This window comes from Halichoeres trimaculatus, unplaced genomic scaffold (assembly GCF_033239565.1).
Source record: "Halichoeres trimaculatus isolate MK-OKI-2021-1 unplaced genomic scaffold, fHalTri1.1 fHalTri1_scaffold_8, whole genome shotgun sequence".
Lineage (NCBI taxonomy): Eukaryota > Metazoa > Chordata > Actinopteri > Labriformes > Labridae > Halichoeres > Halichoeres trimaculatus.
Genome location: NW_027437186.1, coordinates 27,024,834 through 27,039,180, shown reverse-complemented (window position 1 = coordinate 27,039,180; position 14,347 = coordinate 27,024,834). Strand labels below are relative to the sequence as shown.

Below are 14,347 nucleotides of genomic sequence, written 5' to 3'. Positions count from 1 at the left end.
TGCAGTTCGGCATTAGCCTTTTACTGTAAGACCACAGATTGCTGGTTGATAATGACTGAAGAAGGGTTAATGGTTTTCAGATACTCCAAGAATCAATTTTTTTTAAAAGCCTATGAGTTAATGGTAGGGGGAGGGGGTATTGTGCTTTTTACAGCCTCCATTCTGTCCCTCTGGTGCTCCCTTAGAATACAGGCCTTGGAAAACAGAGCCTTTTCCCACCTCAGAATTAAACTCAACCATTTTTTTCTCAAAATACTGAAATTACAATCAGACCTTGGGCTTTAAAGAGGGGGTATTGTGCTTTCTTAGTCTTTAAAATGTCCCTCTGATGCCCCCCGTGGTATCTCTCCATGATTTTGGGATCCCTGTTATTCTCTCCATGCTGTTTTGAAAACCCTTATTCCAGCCTCGGCCTGAAACACTCTGTTGTTTTAGCTGCTGTCTTTAAGGCTTCCCGCTCCACAAACCCCCTTCATTCTGATTGGCCAGCCCTCTGGCGGCAGACCTTGGTGTTTGAGGCCCAACCCATACAACATGTCACGAGACCAGCCATTTAGGACATCTTTTTGTGATGATCTCATTATTTCAGCAAGTCTGGTGCTAATTTTAGAACGAAGTGTTTTGATCAGTTTGCAGACAGGTCCAGGGATTTCTACAACATGAAAATGAAGAGGTTTGAAAATCTGCACACATGTAGTCTGAACATCCAGCGTTAGTACTTTACTTTACACACTCTTTATTGTTTTAAGGTGTGTGGTCTCTAAAGATCTTACTTTTCTGGTTGATTCATCTGCTTTGCAAGTTGACAGTTGTCCTGTGTCTGATCGGTGCTTCTTAAATAAAATTTTCTCTCCTTGTCTCTAGATGCTAGATGTGAGCGTGTCCCAACTCTCCAACCTTCACCCTGTGCTGGCTGCAGGCGTCACCCAGAAGCAGAGTGAGGTGAAGGACTGCTGGACTCTTCTTCAGAAGGTCCTAAGGTGAGACACTGAGCTCATATTCTCTTTATTCGTACCATTTCAATTCTTCTCTTATTATGAACGAAACCAAGCCGTGGAATGAAAATGAGCTTTTCAGGATTTACGTCCTCTTGATTAGCTGTGTTTGAATTGGGTTTGAATCAGAGTGAAATGAGGGGCGAAATCACAGACGGACGACCACACAGAACATCACTAACCACCAGATTTAGTTATATAACATGTGTCTGAGTTAGAGTTTTACCATGTGTTTGATGACTGCACAGGGAGGATAATGTCCTGGATTACTTAATCAAGCTGGCAGCACGTTTTTTTTTTCATCCTGCCGTTAAAATCCCGCCTGCAGCCTTGTTGTAAAGTCTGAGATAAAACATATTTACGAGACCTTTTCTTATTTTTATGACACATTCATCGCAGCTACATAAATATCCAGGTTTGACATCATCAGACTGTTTCTGAGTTATCTGCTTAATGCTCATATGAAGAGCTTTAAAGGGTTATAAAACAGACAATTTGGGTTTTTTCCTCTTAATCCTTATTTCATTCTTGTGACAGAACATCAAAAAGTTTGAATTATTTACATTAAGTAAAAATAACAAAGGTAACACATTATTAATGGCTTTAGAAAGTCCATTTATTTGTATTTATTTATATTAAAAACCACAGAGGACCCAAGACAAAACCCTGAGGTATACCACACCATAACTTGGCTCATTTGGACTACTTAAAGAAACTAACACTATTTTAGGGCAACATCTTGAAAAGAAGATTTTTATAATTTTGCAAAAAGGCTCTATATAGATTTAAATCCACCATCTTTGTACAAGGACTGAAGTCTTTATACACTGGGCAGGCACTCAAACATAGGGTTAGGTCTCTGGCTCCTATTTTTGATTCTGTTACAAAAGTCTGCCTTCATCATCATTTGGGACATCGATGTGGTTTACTTGATGTAATCGTCTAGTAGTAGTAGTCACCCCCCCAGGACATCCAGTGGATTTGCTATGCGTCAGAGATAATTAATTTCTTTTCAGAGACTACCCTGACCATGTGTTTTAAAAAAACAGAGAGAAACTGTGCTGATTTATTGATCAATTTCAGTGAAATGCAATTGTACTTGTTAGCTGAGAGTGCTAATAGAAGACTGAAATCTTTGTGTTGGTCGGCCAGCCAATCAGTGGCTATATTTGGAACAATTTCTGATACCAAAAGACTTTTGGGTAATGAGTCCCTGCTCCGAAACCATGATCATTATTTTATTATTATCATTATTTTTATTATTTTATTATTATTATTATTTTGTTTTTTTTAGGGATTCTTGATCTTTAATATTTTTAGGCTTCATTTCACTTTTCCTGACCAAGTCAATGTAGAAGCGATCCAGGATGTCAAATATTCAGTTTATTTTTTTACATTAACTTTGATCTATTGGTAAAAATTTTAGTTTTACTTGGCATATTTTTCTTCTGTATTTATGACATTAAAACTATTCAGGTCTCCACCTGACATCCATTTGGTTATAGTATTCTGATTCATCTAGGTCTGCTGCTACGAGTGTAAATGAGGCGTTGGATTATAAGGCTGGTTTCTGAAAAAAAAAAAAAAAAAATCAAAATAAAAGAATGCACACTGAAGATGCAAATGAGAACTTCTGTAGGGGGATTGGGGCTTTCTCTTTGGGTTTTAGAGCTTTTTAGTTCAATTTCAGTGATATCTTTTCTAAATCAAAGTGTCGGGTCGGCTGATGGAAAGAGTTGAAATCTTTTGAACTTTAACCTGGAAAACAGACTGATTTATGATGATAAATCTGGTCAGAAGTGAACCGTGTCCATTGCTATGACATCCATCTCCAACATCTCCTGCTGTCCAAATATTTCCCAGAGCCTTGCTCTATCTTTAGATCCAGATGTTACATCATCTCTGGGCTCTTATCAGCTGTTTCATGGCTCTTTAAACCTAATAACACAAACACTGGAGGGCTCAGAGCCATAATTGGAGTTGGTGTTTTTCTCTGCTGTCAGCACGCTGTAACGTCCCGCTCTGTTTGCCCTGCAGAAGCGACAGGACCTCTCTCTCTCCCACCAGCACCGCTTTCACCAGGGAAGACGCTGACCCCCTGACTCCAGCTCGGGAAGCCCAGTGCATCGTGGGAACGGAGACTCAAAGGATCATGGGAAAGGAGGTGAAGGAGGAGCAGAACCGTCTGAAAGGCTGCGTGGTGAGTAGTCCTGGTCTTACAGGAGAAACCACAGAGTGGCTGAAAACAACAGAAGATGAGCTCAGCCTTTTTCAGGCTGCAGCTCAAAGTGACGCATGTCGCCCTCCAGGAAAAAACCTGATTTACAGTTTAAGGAGGATTTTCCTAAATAACTGGATTTTTAAAGCTACAGAGCCTCCGGCCTTGGCAGTCCTAACATTGCTGGTTTTCCATCCTACCAGCTAGTTATCGAGCTTAATAACATGGTCTGATAAACCGATTGTGAGGAGAGCCTTTGAAGGCAGAAAGGCCTCTCAGACTCAAGCTCTGGAGCACATTTCTGCAAAATTTGAAATAAATCTGAAAAACATGAGATAGAGTTAGTCATATGGATAAATTGTGATAAGCCAGTTAAACATGGTGTATGAATGAATATGATATATATACTCTAGTTTTACCCTGCAAAGTCTGCATGTGACTTGCCTCAGGATTTATTCTGCTGCAAAAACTGAAAGCAAATATTTGTCGTATTTCAGTTAAAAAGTCTTATTAGACTGATCCTGAGCCACATTAACCTGACAAGTCCGGAAAAATGACAAATTTTAAGATATTAAAGGACAAATTTTAAGATATTAAAGGACAAAAATAAAACTAGAATAATGTTTTAATACAAGAAACTAAACAAGTACTGTTTTATTCAGCATGGCCAAGATCCAAAAGCAGTTTCTGGTCTGACATTGGTCGTTCAGTGACACATTCCAATCACTCAATGACGCTTACCCCTTTGGCACGATACAGGTGTCATTTTTGTCTTTAAAGATTTTGAAATTTACCTTTTTTGGACTTTTTTTAGGTGAATGTGGCTCATATAAGGCCTAATAAGACTTTATTTTGCAAAAAATAAGACACAAGACTGGATTTCATTTTTTTGCGGTGTATTCAAATTCATTGTGGTGCTGGAAAATACTTAAGTGAGAGTTTGCAGCTCGTGGAGGTCTTCCTCATGCTGTGCTTGTTGAGGATCAACTGACCCTCATTTGGGACTCAAATTTCTTGCCTTTGGTACTTTTTATGGATTAGGTTTTCTGTCAGATTAGCCAAAATATCTCAGCTACAGAGGATTATCGGCCTTGCGTGTTGATGTTTTCACCCTGCTCTCATCTGGTAGGGTTGGGTGATGGTGAAGAGATGCAGTTCAAGGTAAAATCTGACTCCCAATTTCCCCTGTTTCAAGGTCTCTACTTAGAAAGAAGTTTTCCTGCCATCCAAACCTCCCTAGTCCTGATATGATGACACTTTTCCAAATGAGTCCTTTTAATCTGTAATAGACGCGATATGAGAGGGAAGTGGAGTATCACCCGTTTGAACAGCACAGAGGCAATTCTGCTTTCTGTTTTCTTGGTATACTCCTCCATCTCCTGACACAAACTTCAGCCTGAATTTCTCCAAACCTTGCCAGATAGAAGTCACAGGAAGAGCCTGTAGAGGTGTTATTTAATCTGGCAGAGGATTTCCAGAAGTTTCCATGAAGAATGTCGAGCCGTGACTCTACAACACGGTCCGACTGTCAGCCAGAGCAAACAAACCCTCCCTCGGACCAAAAGTTTCACTTTCTGGTTTAATGACACGCTGGCTCTGAGCTGCTCTCTAAAGGTTCAGTCCGGGGATTAAAGTGAGTTACTGACTGGTGTTTGTGTTCGAGGATAATCTGTGGATTCCTCTCACACAACATTCTTCTTCCTGGAGTTGAATAAGACTCTTTATAGAGCAAGTGGGTGCTGCTGCGGGAACCCTTTAAAGCTTAAAAGAAGTTCTGTTAGAAGAACCAGTTATTTTCTTTATATTTAGGCCTCTAAATTAGCACATCAGACATTTTGACAGCCTGTGAGTGAACACTTAGAAGTTGTTTGCTCTTCATTCAGATATATCTCGATATACCATCAAACCTCAGCTGCTGTGGAGTTGATCTTTTGGTATCTTTCTGATACTTGGATACTTAGAGGGTCATTTTTCATCTCTCTGATTTTAATCACCCCTCATGTTCACCAACTCTGGAGTGTGTTGCCCCTTCCTTTCACATCTTGACATCATCTTAAGAGTTCCTGAGCTACTGAAGCCTCTCAGTGACCTCATGGACCATCAGGCCACAGATAAGACTGTTTTTTTTGTCTCCCTGAGAGTGTTGGCAGAGTTCTCCACAGTCCTTTCACTGTGGTCATTCTTTTATTGCATCTGCAGCTGTAGGTACCTGGGTGCTGAGCCTCACTTGTTACTCTTTATGGATGGATCAACAGAGGCCAAATCCAGCTACAAGTCGGCCGCTTGAGATATTTATCACATACTTTCAGGGTTTTAGGTGCAGCAGTAGAGGTTCGTGCACACTTCCCTCTTTCTCTAGTTTGAGCCCTGTGCTGATTTTAAGGTTTCTTTCACTTGTTTCTGGGGGTAAACACGCCAGACGTCTGTTTCTCCGGTTAATTGCGTCCAGGTGCTGGGGCTGTGTACCAGATGGGATAGGTGCTAAGTGATAGTTCTTGGCTGACATCACTGTAAGCTGTAAAGAGGAGACAAGGAAGGAAAACAGATAAGAATCAACAGGCTGGAAGAACAGATCCAAAAAAAATAGAATACCATGAATGTGACATAACAAATCATTAAAGAGCTATTTTCTGCTGCGGCGGCGTGATATTTTTCTCGTATGGCTGTGGGGATGTTGAGTGCACAGCAGGACGTGTTTTTCATGGCAGGGACTGTGAAAGATGAAGGAGAGAAGGGAATATCTGCAGAGGAGACGTCAGTGATGGTTATCAGGCCGGTCAGAGGAACCGGAGGAGTTTCAGCTCACAAACAGCCGGATTATGTTCCTCTCTGAAACTCACACGGCACTGTAAGGTTTAGTAAATGATGTTAGAGGCCTTCAGTTTACACATGATTCTGGAGGCAACACTTTCCTGCAGCGCTCTGTGAGCTCTGACTCACTCCTTCTGTCAGTAAATAACGCGGTTAAATAAGAGCTGCTCCATAAAACGCTGTTATTAATGGCTGCTTTTTGGCTGCTGTGCACATTCAGTGTTCTGATTTTCTACATGAAACTTTGACAGATGAGCTCTTTTACTGGCATATGTTGAAGACATTTTGTTACACAGAACAATTAACGCAGTGTGGTCAACATTATTCGTATGCTGGTTAAAGAAACGTCAGTGTTGAAACATGTTTTAATTATATGTTTGATTATTACGTTTTCATGGCAGGAACTTTTGTGAAACCTTGTTTATGTAACACTTCTTTTTCTTACAGTTTCAAATTGTAAATGGACAAAAACAGCAGAAAGAGTTAAATAAGTATGTTTCATTCTTGCATTGGATCATTAGTCACAGTGAGGATATACCAAACTCTGGTGTTCACCAAAATGCAGACTTGAAGAAATGTGTATACTATTCCAAAATTGAGATAAATAAAAACATTCTTAAACAAAGATCAACCAAAGATCCAACTAAAGTCACGTTAAGTACATTTTGACCACAGGAACCAGGGTTTGCAAACCCTGGAACTTTTGGGGGTGTGGCCTGCACTGGCAAACATCTCTGATTGGTGGGGCAGCCACCGTGTTATTCCTTGAGATGACCCCCAGCTGGGATAGACCTGGTTTAATAACTCTTAAACTGTAGTCTTCATTAAGCCTGAAAGTGTGAATGGGTCCCTGTCAGCTCCTGGCATTCCAGTTTAAAAAGTGAGCTAGTAAACAGGAGAGCATCAGTTGGACGTGTCAGTGGATATCCATGCTAACAGGCTAACTGCAGTGCTACACTGCTTGTCTGTCTCCACCTGTGTAGTCATATTTGCTGAAAGGCATTGGTTTTTGTCATACTGCTCTCTACTGGGCTGGTGCTGTTTTGCAATTACCTAGATTTTTTTCTTCATATCACTTTGTCACTGGCTTAGTATACCTTATCAACCCAGATCTTTGGCCTACAGTTGAAACACATACACACAACGGGCTACAGTAACAATCTAGTTCCTGTGAGTGTTTTACCAGGAACTGAAAGTTTGTGGACACGGGTTGAAAAATATCACATGTTCAGGAACCACATAGACTAAAAGACCTTAAATTGGACTGCTGGCAGTATTTTTTTCTCCCTGCTTTCACGGCAATGCAAGAGTTCTTGTGTGGCTACCGAAGATTCAATTTCCTGCTGTACCCTCTCTTTTTCTTCTCTGTAATAACTACTGCGAGATCAACACCAACATTTCTAAGCCCTAACTTTACACAGCACGCTAAGAAATGCCATTGCTCTTTGTCTACAAAAAAAGAAAATGTTGCCGCATGTGAGATGGTTAAGCATGGAAATCATGATGTCCCCAAGTGTTCAAGCCTAGTACTGCTGAAAGGTGCAGAACTCATGGTGGCAGAAAAGCAGTAGCCTACCCTGTGTAGTGTCTCTGCAGGAGTATTAACCAAGCTTCGGACTGTGCACAAGGGATGGGTACTGAATTAGGCACTTTTATGGATACTAACCGAATTCTGTCAAAAGTACCAGGTACCGATTCATGTAAAATCAAAAGGTACCATGTTTAGGTGCCTATATGCATCGTTGTGACTGTGAGGGAGTGGAAGAGTAGGTGATTTTCCATGCTGGATATGAACACAGCATTGCAAGGTTATATATATATATATATATATATATATATATATATATATATATATATATATATATATATATATATATATATATATTGAAGAATAAATATGTTAAATTGAAAAAATATATATTTTATTATCAAACAAGTTGATATTTTTTACCACATAAACTCAAAAAAGCACCAAAAATTGGTATCGTTGAGTACCAGTACCGATTGCCAGGTACCAGGCATCAGTACTGTATTGTTTCAAATGTGAAAGGTACCTAACCCTACTGTGCATAAAGACAGACAACATGTTAGCTCCCAGAAAGTGAAGCCAGGACATTCAGAGCTCCTACCACTGACTAGCTTCAGTATAACTCATACAGCCCTCCCTCTTTTTGTTAACAGATGTTGGGGGTTAGTAGCTGGTGGAGTCAGTTCCTCTGAGTCTTTGGTTTTCTGCTGGTAAACCTTGGATCGCTCTCTCTGGGTGGAGAGCAAGTCTGAGAGGGAGTTTCAGTAACTGAAGGTCAAAGGATATGATCTCACTTTGGTATATCTGGTACATCATGCTTTTCCCCTCGTGCTCTTCAGCAGTCGTCTTTCAGACAGTGAACCAGAGTCCATAACACGGCCAGCCCTCAGGAAATCCCACTGTGATCTCAATCCTGGTCCAGACACGTGCAGCTCGTTGTGGAAACCCCGCTGCAGAGTCCTCTGGCCAACCTTTGAAGCCCTCCGACAGTTGTTAAAGAGGCTTAGCGACTGTTAATGTCTTTGATACAGTCCTACACATACACAAAGTCTACCGCTCCCACTATGACCTCGCTCAGACTCCAAACAAACAGGGCACAGGAATGAAACCAGGATCCAAGGCTTATGTTTAATGAGCGTTTGAGTTACAGGACTCCAGTGAGGTGTGTTTCCAACTGTGATGTGTCTTTGTGATCATTAGAGCGTTGAGGCACATGTTGGCCTCCTCATCAGGCTTAATGTGCTCATTCATAAAGCTTTTATAATTTATTTAAACTTCTCCTGCCATCTTTGGTGTTTTTATTACAGATCTCGATTCTGTCAAACAGAAAAAGTTCCTACCTTCAGTCGCTTCTGGTTTATATCACAGGGAATAACCAGTCTTTGTAAGAAAGTAGGCTTTGTGTCGTTTACAGGAGACTTTTCTTCATTCCAGGCAGCCGTCCATGTTGTCCAGACTCCAGCCACATCCTAACATTTACATAAACTGTGAGCTATGGAAACGCCTCATTGTTGAGGGACTGTTCAATGTGTAAAATGCTCCATTAGAGATGTTTATGCTTCCTGTTAACATTCACACTGTGGATGGTTAACAGAAAGCAGAATCTTAAACACACACACACACACACACACACACACACACACACAAACACACACACACACACACACACACACACACACACACACACACACACACACACACACACACACACACACACACACACACACACACACACACAAAGGTGTGTGATCTGTTATGGAAATAACAGGATGACAGTAAAGAAACCATCCTCATATTTAAAGCTGTCACATGGCCCCTGATGACCCCCCAAAATACCCGTATATGAGGACAGACAGGCAGCAAGAACTGGTACATAACAGAAATGATAAAGGTGGATCTTCTGGCTATGGTGTTTTGTTAAGTTAGACCACACACACTTTGTTGGAGGGTTTGACAGTGAGACCAAACATTCAGAAGCATCCATAATGGTTCCAGAGCTAACTGCAAATAACCATAACAGGTTATTTATTAATCACAATGAATCATCAAGCTTTCTTTGATTAATCATGAATAATCAGGAAGCTTCCATTGATTATAAAGTTTCCATAGCAAACAATTGTAAGGTCCTGTAGGTAATTGCAATAACTGTAACTTTTGTCTGCTCAAATGTATTAATCTTCAAGTTTAGTTGGTTAATCAAGACCGATGGCCGTTTTCACCAATGAAATAGTTAGTTACACTTTATTTTATTCTGTCATTAAAAAAAATACATTCAATGCAAAAACAAAAAAAAATCTCAAAAGTGAATGAAAGGAGCAGAGATAAGAAAAATCTTAATGTATCTGCCATTTCCCCTACAAGATGTTAATGAAATAAATGCGATACAAAATTTAAAACAGCTTGTTAGCCTTTCATGTGGAGTTGTCCGGGCATTTCTGTTGCAGATTATCCACAATGTTCAGCCTTTGACAGTCCTTAAAAAGTCTGATTGTAATGAATGAGTGTCTGTGTTTAGAGTCTCTCGCTGACAGACTCTCCCCCTCTCTCTCGTCCTCAGAGCTCAGCTGAATGTGGGATCAGTCGGAGCCAAAGCCAGGAGCAGCAATCAGGGAACCACACCTCATCACCCACAGGAGCTGGGCCGGCCTCCGTTGATGATGTCACTGTCAGACATCCATCGAAGGGGGAGAGGTGACCCTCTCTCTCTAAGCCTCTCTGTCTCTCTCTGACTTACATAATGAGTGCTCTTTATGTAAGTCATAATTACACTCACATGTCTGTGTTTTCTTTGCAGCAGGAAGCCCAGAGCGGAGCCCGGGCTGCCCGGGCTGCCCGCTGCCCCGCGAGGCCACACACAGCTCCACACACAGCTCCAGAAGTTCACTGTGTCTGCTGACAAGGTGACCTGACCCCCCCCCCGGCACACTCAGCGCACCTAGATTTACCTTTGCGCCTAAAACTTAAGTTGCTATTCTCTCTGTACTAATGTCCAGAGGCGATTTCTTTGTAGTTTAGAAAATACTAAAGTCATTCCTACATATTTAGGGGCTCGGCAAACTTTATTGACAGGAGGTATATCAAATTATTGCAGGTGAAATGTTTCATTTCATTTCAGCTTCAGAAACAGATTGGTGATGTCAAGGAGACATAGGACCTTTTAAATGAACTGACGGCTCAGTTGTAACTGATCAGATGCTAAAAATTGTCACAATACTGAACATGCAGAGGTCTGCATACGTGTCACTGGTGTGAATTTATTTCACAAAATCAATAGAAAAGTGCAAAGAAATCCTTTAAAGATACTCAGAGTAATTTTTCAAGAACATTAACCTGTTTGGGGTGTGAGATCTTACATATCATAGTTTATTATTTCTTTCTGTTTCTCATTTTTTGTTAAGTCTCCAAAAACAGTTAACGTGAATTATTTGAATGTTAAAACCTTTTCCCAGGTTAATTCAGACAAGGTGTTAAAGCTGAAAACAGATGGAAATAAGCCGCCTGATGGCGTGTTAAAGTAGTCAGAGCAGGATCTTTTTCGTCTGAGTTTAGAAACTTGCCCCAATGATTGATTTCTTTTAGACTCCTCTGTTTTAGTGTAATGATTTTAAATAAAATGTTTAAATTTCTTTCCTGTGTCTGTTTTCTTTCAGACTCTGTCCTGGCTCAAAGACAACGTGTCCATGGCCACTCAGGTGTGTTCTGTCGCGACCTTCGAAGGTCTGGAGGCTGCCAGGAGGTGTCAGCACGCTCTGGACCAAGAAATCCTCACCAACAAGGCCCGGATCGAGGTGGTTAAGAGGGTGAGCCAAAGCACACTGTCATGTTTCATGGTTTGTCTTAGAACTTAAGCCTTGGACAGAAGCCCTGAATGAAAATATCCCCCACATGCTGCAGCCCGGGCACCTTGACAGGCCTGGCTCATGTATTAATCAAATAATGAGCTGATGTTTCATCTGAGACGGCTTAACTCACCACAAACTTCAGATTAGCTCAGCATGAATCCCAGCCCTCAGTCATCACATGCTCTGATCGCTTTAATGTCTCTTCCTCAGGAGGGCCGCGAGCTGGTCCGCGCTCAGCACCCAGGCGGTGCCAGGATCGAGGAGTTCCTGGGCCAGCTGGGGGTGCTGTGGGAAGAGCTGCGGAGGAGGCACCAGAGGAACGCTGTGTTTCTGAGGGCCTCGGAGGAGCTTGGCTTCAGGGTGAGGTTCATGAGGGCTTGAGTCAGAGTGAGGAAAGTTAGTTACCTTTAGAGGAAATTTATGGTGATGACGGATGATTCTGGATCAGTTCTACCTTAGTGCGAGGCTTACTTTGATCTTTACCACCTTAATTGGCAGGCAGCTCAGTTTATCCCTTAGATTTATGAAAGCTAATCCAACTCATATAAATTGTGCTGCCATATAATTCAATTATGAGATGGAAAGAGGCTGAAACCTGATGTGAAATGACGACTGAGTTGGAAAGCTTGAGTCTTTTATTGCAGAAGATGTAAGTCACAGCGTGCACTTCCAGAGCTGCTTCCTGTGCATACAGCATTAACTGCGTTTGTTTCTGGGGCTCCTCATCATCTTCTCCTCTCCCTGCAGGTTGTGAAAGTCCTGCAGGCTTTGGGCAGCCTGGAGGCCTGGCTGGAATCTGTAGAGCTCTCCATGAAGGAGTCGGCTCTTGCCGGAGACCCCGAGACGATGAGCGTGGCTGAAAGGGAGAGCTGTCTGCTGGGGAGAGAGGTGGCAGCGCGCAGCCTGGAGCTCAGCGCTCTGAGGCAGGAAGTGGAGCGACTCCAGGGGTGCAGTCACCCACATACACGAGGGCTGCCGGCTCGGATGGAGGAGGTGGAGAAGAAGTGAGTGAGGAGGAGATGTGGCTCTTAAAGGTCAATCTGTCCAAAAGCAAAGCCAATCCAGTGAGGTATCACTAAACACCATCTGGACTGAGCGTGGGCTACTTGTTTAAAGCTAAAGCTCTGTACATTCTGCAGAAACTCAACAACTCTTGCGTCTTTTAATGAATGGATTTGTCATGATGTGAAGGTGTGAGAGTTAAAAAAAACACATCAGAAGACACAAGTAGGAGCAGAAAATAGTGACATTTGTATAGTTTTATATTGTTGATGTTTGTCAATATTTCCTCCTTTCCTCCCTTCTGTCTGCTATGTTTTCAGGTATAAATAGTCTGAATATGAAAAACAGTCCCTTGATCTTGATCCGGCCACAAAAACATTCTGACATATGTTCCTGAATCGCCCACTAATGGAGGACATTCTTCTTAGTCAGAAGAGAGAGAAAGATAGTTTATAGGTGTTCACGCATCAGGCATTAAGAGACCATTGATTTTTGGCGCCCCCTCTGGACAAGGATAATGTGTAGCCGCACTTTGAGCCTTCGCAAACTAGATCAGCTAATCAGGCAGCTTTTGGGACATTTGTTTCCAGAGCTCACGTTATGATCTGAACTCTCAGACTCTGGAGGTTTCACTCATCGCTGTGGTCAGGAAATAAAACATGTCAGTGTTTCCAGGAGGTCACAGGGCCAGGCTTTCTTTGAGCCCAACAGTGGAGGAGTTTATTCATCATACTCCAGATTTTATTTCAGACATTCTGCTAAAATATACAACCATAATCTGGCAAACGGACTTTTCATGTGCTCAGAGTCCCGCCCTACAGTCCTGACATGCTCCTCGTCCACAGCTTGTCATTTTAACACGAGCTCGCTCTGCTGAAGCACAGAACCCAGCTAAGCGTTTCCAGGGTGGGGGTGTCAGATGAAGGATGGACAGGGTTGTTGATGCAGGTAGCGCTCACGCTCTGCAGCTGTAACACAGTCATAATGATGTCATTATTTAATACAGCACACAAGCAACCTAAGGCTCATTTGTTCTGGAGAAAATATCCTTTGAACGCCTCCCCTCACCATCTCGAATATAAACTCTGAGCACGGCGGTGCCCTGAAGAGCAGGACGTGTTTATACCACACATGATGTATGATTACACTCACCACCCTCAGCGTGCAGCGCGGCCTCTGTAATGTGGTTCAGCTGAAGGATGCAGGATAAAGCTTTTGCTGAAACTTTCCTGCTGCTTTGTGTGTTTGTTTCCAGGTATCATCGAGTCCAGAGTGCACTGACCCAGCAGCACTCCGAGCTGCAGGACACACGGATGCTGACCGAATTTCTGGAGCGCGTGGAGCTGGAGGAGAGCCAGGAGCTCAGCGGGAGTCAGTACAGCCTCGGACAGGTGAGATACGGCACATGCAACTGGTTCTTGCTCTGCTCTATTTCCCAGAGGTCTTTGCTGATTCTCAACCAGCCCTTGCTTTTCATCAATACATAAGCAAGGGAAAGTATATTCTTCCTGTCTCAGGTTTTCAACAACTCATGTGAAAGAAAGGGGAGTTGTGCTCTCCCTGCCTTCAATTTTCAAATATGGTTACAAAAGAGAAAAGATTAGTTCTCCTCCTGCCTTGGATTTACATGTATGCACATAAAAGAAAGCAGAGCTGTGCTCTCCCTGCCTTCATTCTACATGTTTGCACTTGAAGGAGACAAGCGTGCTCCCCTATATTTGCTTTTCATGTAGGCATTGGGCAGGGAGTAGAGGTGTGTTCTACCTGCCTTTTTTAAGTGCACACATGAAAGTTAACAGAGGGCTCCTTAAATTATCTTGTACGCACTAAAAAGGCAGTCTCTGCCTTGGCTTTACATGTATGGATATATAAAAGAGGAAAGGTGTGCTCTCCCTGCCTATACTTTACATCTATGATTATGAAAACAGGGGAGATGTGTTCTTCCTGCCAT

General features: G+C 42.2%; 1 protein-coding gene across 4 annotated transcripts in view; it reads left to right on the top strand.

Moving 5' to 3' along the window:
• The window catches only part of mymx (myomixer), a 47,861-nt gene that overhangs the window by 12,634 nt on the left and 20,880 nt on the right, over positions 1-14,347 (top strand). For all 4 annotated transcript variants that reach the window (XM_074675797.1, XM_074675800.1, XM_074675798.1 and 1 more), the window contains exons 10-17: positions 865-980; positions 3,033-3,195; positions 10,110-10,243; positions 10,347-10,452; positions 11,203-11,352; positions 11,605-11,754; positions 12,142-12,398; positions 13,652-13,787. In XM_074675797.1, coding sequence (XP_074531898.1) covers positions 865-980; positions 3,033-3,195; positions 10,110-10,243; positions 10,347-10,452; positions 11,203-11,352; positions 11,605-11,754; positions 12,142-12,398; positions 13,652-13,787 — 1,212 coding nt within the window. The remainder of the gene's footprint in view (positions 1-864; positions 981-3,032; positions 3,196-10,109; positions 10,244-10,346; positions 10,453-11,202; positions 11,353-11,604; positions 11,755-12,141; positions 12,399-13,651; positions 13,788-14,347) is intronic.